General features: G+C 47.7%; 1 protein-coding gene across 1 annotated transcript in view; it reads left to right on the forward strand.

Annotated features, from left to right (window-relative positions):
- ZYX (zyxin) overlaps window positions 1-6437 on the forward strand; it is a 12239-nt gene that overhangs the window by 2781 nt on the left and 3021 nt on the right. The window contains exons 2-5 of the mRNA XM_031064427.1: window positions 445-705; window positions 4373-4572; window positions 5564-5656; window positions 5958-6437. The exon at window positions 5958-6437 is cut by the window's right edge and continues 44 nt beyond it. Coding sequence (XP_030920287.1) covers window positions 456-705; window positions 4373-4572; window positions 5564-5656; window positions 5958-6437 — 1023 coding nt within the window. The 5' untranslated portion in view covers window positions 445-455. The remainder of the gene's footprint in view (window positions 1-444; window positions 706-4372; window positions 4573-5563; window positions 5657-5957) is intronic.

Here is a 6437-nt window from a genome sequence, read left to right on the forward strand (position 1 = left end):
TGCTGGGGGAGAGGGGGCATTGCTGCCGCTGTCACAGGCTGAGCTCGAGAGAATCCTGCCGTTATCGGGTAAAGGGGGAGAGGAAATGCTGATTCCCCTTCTAGGGGCATCCTTTGGGGTGCGGGGGATCGCCCTCCTTCGGGTCACCACGGGTGCAGGGCTGCAGTGCAGTGGAAATCTGGGTTTTCTCTGTTGCAAGAACCCATTTGTGGTTAATGCCATCCTGAGTTGAAATGGTGAAGTGTGATGGCTCATTCGAGCTGTCTGCAGTTTCTGTTCTTCTTTTCTCCTGTGCTGGTCTTGTAAGTGCACTGCTCAGGCACCTCAGCCTCTGGCCTGAGTTAAATTCCTCTATCCCTTTGTTTCACATACTCTTCTCCATTAAGTTCCACTCTGACCCAAGGATGACTTCATGCAGGTTTCCTCCCTCTTCTCTCCTGCTAGGTGCTGAGAAGATGGCCTCCCCAGGTGCCCCAGGGACCCGCATGACATCCACAGTCAGCATCAACATTTCTACCCCTTCCTTCTACAACCCACAGAAGAAGTTTGCACCTGTGGTTGCCCCTAAGCCCAAGGTGAACCCCTTCAAGGCTGGGGGTGTGTCAGAGTCGTCGCTGCCTCCACCTCCTGGTCCTGGTGCCCAGCGTGCTCAGATAGGGAAGGTGGGGGAGATTCCATTACCACCCATGTCCATGCTGGCAGAAGGTAGGTCAAGGCTGGCATGGCAGATGTGAATATGCATTTCTGAATTCTCAGGGTGGGAGGTTTGTAACTGGGCTGAATATGAGAACAGGAGCATAACTGCTGTAAGGGATGGGTATTCTTGCTGTAGAGGCTAACAGGTTCCATAACGAGACAAATGGATTGGAAAGAGATCTCCAAGTACATAGTGTCTCCATTAGGAAAGGAGAGGGGAGGCTGTCCTGCACTGCACTGATGCTGGAGGAATGCAGTGGGTTTTTCACAGTATTCCCTGGGTGCACAGTTGTGTAATTGCAGTCAGTTTTTGGCCAGCGTGTCTGAGAGCAAGTATGTTGCAGAGAAGTTGACCCTGATAGTGATGAATCACTCTGTTTTCCTTCTTGTTGATTGATCCCAGCTCTTAACCCATAAGTTGGTTATTTCTGACTGTCCTTCTTGTGGACTCTGCAATTGCCACCTTTGATGCTGGAAAAGAGAAGGGAGAAATAATTGCGCGAAAAAATAGTGGCAGGGATGATAAACAGGAAGTGAGACTCAGAGTTTAGTTTGTATGGCTTGTACAGTTGGTACTTTTTCCTCGTGGTTTGGGTTGGGTTTTCCTATGTAGAGGGACTTCTTGTTTCACTGTGGTTTTCTTACTTCTTTATTTTTTTGTGTGGCCTTTTTTTGTTTCCTGCAGTGGTAGAGTGTTTTTTTTTTTTTTGTTCCTTGTTTTGTTGCTTGGTTGGTTTTATGTCCTTCTAGATGCAGTTTAGAGGCTGGTTGTGTTACGCTGTAGTTTGAACATTTGATCAACATGGGGCCACCAGAGATTTCTGTAGGGACCCTTTGCTAATGCTTGATACTGCCTATTTCCCCAAGGCTCTGTCAAGTAAAGGGTGTGCCTCAGTCAGGACACACATATTCAGAGAATGCTAGCTGCTGGTTTAAGTTTTTTTTCTTTCACTGTTTAGCAGAGACTTGCAACACTGATATTTTCCAGGTTAGTGTGCTAAGTTGGTGGGCAGCTGACCTGATGGCAGGAAGACTGGTCCTGTGCTTGCAGGAGAAGAACGATTAAGCCATTTTTCCCATTTCTGAAGTCACAAGGACATGCTGGTGCTTCTGCCTCCTAAAATTGTACCAGCTAAGTGTATTTCTTGTATGTTCTTGGCTGGAAACTTGTGTCTGTAGAAACTGAGGTCCCGTCTTAGGACTTGTCATTTTCTTCTGTAGTTGTCTGGATTAGGGATGTGTCTGTCAGAACGTCTCAAACTGACACAAATACTACCTGAAGTAGACAGGTGGATGTTAAAAATTACTTTTCAATATACAGTATGAGTGGAGTGTTAGGTGTTGCTTGCTCTGCTTCTCCTGTTGTTAAAGTGGGCATTATGTAGTAACTAGACAGAAAATCTAGCAGAAGAGCCATTTGTCATAAACTGCTGTATCATCATTGGGTAAGGGCTGCCAGCAGGACAGCTGAAGTACACGAGCCACCAAAACTCAGTCATGAGAGAAATGCATCTGATTTGATCCTTCTCTGGTGCATATCTTCAGTCCTTCTGTGTCTTTCTTATACACTCCCCAAACAAAATGTACAGAGCTGTAGCAGTTGGACTGTTTGTCTTAAATGACAGGATGGCTAAGTTAGTATTGCTGTAGGAATGTTATATTTAGTATTGATTACTCTGTAAATCTGGTGTAACAACTTTGTGGGGAACTTTCTTGTCCTGTGAATAATTCATAAAACAGGCTTTTAGTGCATCTGGAACATTGTGACAACAGATCAGGGTTTTGTTTCTTAATGGTTTCGATAAACCAAAAGGCAAGCATGTACAAGCTTGATCCCAAACTGTAATTTCAAAGAAAAAAAAAACAACATAGTATTACTCCCTCCCCCCAGCAGAATTTCTGCAGCACAAGAAGGTTTGCTTGGAAGAGGTGTTGCATACCAGGGCAGTTTATGCATTCCACAGGCTAATAAGATTTTGGCTTTCGTTTTCCAAAAGGGCAGTATTGTCTCCCTTAGGTTACAGACGAGAAGTCCTTATAAAGGCTGTTGACAACAGCCAGATATAAAGATGAGACAATTTGATTACTGCTGTTAAAAGTTACACTTGGAGTATCTGGAGTGAAAAGCTTCATCTTTCACCCTACTGCTCATTGGGGCTAGCTGGGAAGAGAGGTGGGTGTCTGGAAGAAGGCATGTGGAAGTTACACCTCCTCATCTTCAATATTCTTCGCTGTGTGGTTGATAAGAGGATACTTTCTTCCCTACATGGTGAAGGGAAGATGATTCCCATTTATTTGCTCATGTTGTAGTAGAAAATGGTTGGTTTTGCCTGTTGGTCATCTTTGGCGAATATGAATAGGTAGAAGCAACGGGGTTTTCTGGAAAACTGAGGTGTTCTGGTGCCTTTCAGCCTGCTTAGAAAGGCTTTGGAAAATTTCTCATGTCATAGTGTATATTGAGTGTGAAGACATACTAGCCTCAAAAATCAAAGCTGGTTCTACCCCCCAGAAAAACAAAGATTTCAAAGATTCTTCATACACATAAGGGGTAGTTGGTCCAGCTTGCTTTTTTCCCCCCCACTTGTTTCTTGTAGTGCTTACTATGCTGCTGGGAGATGCCAGCTTATTTTTGTTTGAAAACACAGGCTCTCCAGGGTCCTGGGTTGTCCGCTGGCATTCCATGTATGCTACCCTGTGTTCAGTAACCTGAGCCAGTTACTGGCAAGAGAAGGGTGTGCTGGGGACCAAGGAGTGAGACAAGGAGCAAATGAGAGAGAGGAGGAAGGAATGAGACAAAGAGCATAGCGAGATATGTTCCCCGAATATACAGCAACTCTGCCCAGTGACTAGTAACAGCAGCTACTGAGGACAGATTAAATGATTATGAAAAGCTTTGGACAAGGTGAAAAACAGCCTGTGGAGTTCAGTTGTCCTTGATGGGTGCTGAGATCCCATTAGTACAGGGGAACCAATGTGCACTCCCTGCCCAGAAGGCTGATGGAATCCTGAGCTGCATTGAAAAGGGTGTGACCAGCAGATGGGAGAGGGATTCTGCCTCTCTGCTCCACTCTTGTGAGACCCCACCTGGAATGCTGCATCTGGCCCTGGGGTCCTCAGCACAAGAAAGATGTGGACTTGTTGGAGTGAATCCAGAGGAGGCCACAAAGCTGATCCAAGGGTGGGAGCGCCTCTTTTAGGAAGACAGGCTGAGAGAGCTGAGGTTTGTCAGTGTAGAGAAGAGAAAGCTCTGGGGAGAACTTATTGTGTCCTTCTACCATCTTAAAGGGGTTATAAAAAAGAGGGAGATGAAGATTTTATGTGTACAGATAGTAAAAGAACAAGGGTTTTAAACTGAAAGAGGGCTGGTTTAGATTAGATGTCATGTCATTCTTTACTCAAAGGGTGGTGAGGCACTGGAGCAGGTTGCCCAGAGAGGTGGATGCTCCATTTCTGAAAGTGTTCAAGCTCACACTGGATGGGGCCCTGAGCATCCTGATCTAGTGAGTGGTGTCCTTGCCCATAGCAGTGAGGTTTGAACTAGATATTCTTTAAGGTCTCCTCCATCCCAAGCCATTCTGTGATTCTATGATCCTGCTTGCTGCAATACCTTCAAGAACCCTCCTGGCTAGGAGTAAAAATTATCTGAAGTCACTTTTATTCTTATTCTTCCCCACAGACTTGCCTCTGCCCCCTCCTCCTCCACCTGGGGAGGATGCAAGCTTCTCCTCAAACTGTGCATTTCCACCACCCCCACCACCCTTTGAAGAACCTTTTCCACCAGCCCCAGATGAAGCTTTTCCTTCTCCTCCTTCTCCACCTCCTCCTCCTCCACCAATGTTCGATGAAGGACCTGTGAGCAAGGTTCCTGCCCCACAGGTGAGTCAGGTCCAAGGAAGTGTGGTTTGTGTGTGATGCTCTGTGAGTTGGGACAGCTTCTCGCTGCTGTCTGAGCTCAGCAGCGGGAGGCCCTGAGAACCTGGGAAAGCAGGAAATGCTACCAGCCTATGGACCAGCACAGGTTAGCGTCAGCTGGCTGGGCTGCAGCTCTGAGGGGAAGGACCCGGGGTTCCCTGTGGACAGAGAGTTGGATGCAAGCCAGCAATGCTCCCTTGTGGCAGTAAAGGCCAGCCACACGCTGGGCTGCACCTGGGAGAGAAGGACAAGGACAGTGGATACTCCTCCCTTCTGTGCTGGTGGGGCTGCGTCTTGGAGGACTGCATCCAGTCGGGCTCTTCGGTATAATAACCCCTCTGGAATACTGAATGAGATGCAATCCAGTGAAAGGTCACAGCAGCCTTTGGGGTTGGAGCAGAAGAGGCTGCCAAGGCAGGGGTCTGACTGGAGTCTGCAATACCTAAAGGAGGGCTGGAGAAAAGACAAATTCTTCTTACTTGGGCACAGCAAGAGACAATGGACAGAAGTTGTGGCAAGGGAAGTTCCCCTTGGACAGAAGAAAACCCTGTTCCACTCCAAGGGTGGCTCATTGCTGGCATGTGTGCCTAGAAAGACTGGGGAACCTGCATCATTGGGAATGTTGTGAAATCATCTGCATGAGGCCTTGAGCAGCCTGGTGTTGCTTGGGAATTAGCCTTGCTGTGAGCAGAATGTTGGACTACAGATGTCCAGATGTCTTTTCCCACCTGAATCTGAGAGCTTCCTTGGGCTGTGCATTTTCCCACTTTTTGTAGACCTTTGAGACTGTGTCCTCTTCGTCCTCACCAGCTTTTTGTACATTCAAAGCAAGGATCAGATCTGTACCAAAGTCCAAAGTGTCAAAATATGCTATTGGAAAGGAATGATACGCCCATTTCTGTGGCTGGTCCTGTAACATGCTCTGCTCCCTTTTTCCTCGTGGATGGCTGTGTAGGTACGTGGCAAGATGAGCAGCGTTGATCTTGAGATTGAATCACTGTCTGTAATGTTGGATGACATGGAGAAGAATGACCCCTTCAAATCCCGGGTGAGCTGTCCAGAGTGTTGCAGGTGGAAGAGGAGGTGGCTAGTTTGCTGAACAGAGGTAGTGGGAAAGGTGCTACTGAAGATTAAAATATGTGGATAAACCATAGCACGGAAGTGTTGGTGAAGGACTGGAAAACTTGGATCTTGCAACTTGCCAGTGCTGCTAAACATGTCACAGTGTGGAAACCCCTCGTGTTCTGGGTCTGGGATAGCTGCTGGCTGATTCACTGCTATAGATGGCATATCTTCTCTTCCACCTTGCTGATACCTGCCTCTTTTCTCTCTGCTGCTTCTCTTTACAGATAACTCCGGGATCCACAGGTTCTCTGGAGAAACCATTGGCCCCAAAACCCCCTGTGGAAATACCATCTGCACCCAAAGATGCTCCTCCTTCCTTTCCTTCCAAGTTCACACCAAAGCCAAGTGGAAGCTCTTCTTTCAAGCCCCCTGGGGTGGATTTGAACCCCACTCCAACCCCATGGGCAGCTCCACAGCAACGCAAGGAGCCCCAAGCACCAGTCCCTCCACCCCCTTCTCTCCCTTCTGCTCAGCCTACCCCTAAATTCACCCCATCTCCTGTTGCTGGCTCTCCTAAGTCTGTGTCCAAATCAGGTGACAATGTTCCAATGGCTCCCTCAAATTCTACAAGATACCCTACCTCCCTTCAGACTCAGTTCACAGCCCCTTCACCTTCGGGCCCCTCCTCTCGACCACAGCCCCCCAATTTCACCTATGCCCAGCAGAGGGAAAGACCCCAAGTGCAGGAGAAGCCACGCCCAACA

Source organism: Geospiza fortis, unplaced genomic scaffold, assembly GCF_000277835.1.
Source record: "Geospiza fortis unplaced genomic scaffold, GeoFor_1.0 scaffold1047, whole genome shotgun sequence".
Lineage (NCBI taxonomy): Eukaryota > Metazoa > Chordata > Aves > Passeriformes > Thraupidae > Geospiza > Geospiza fortis.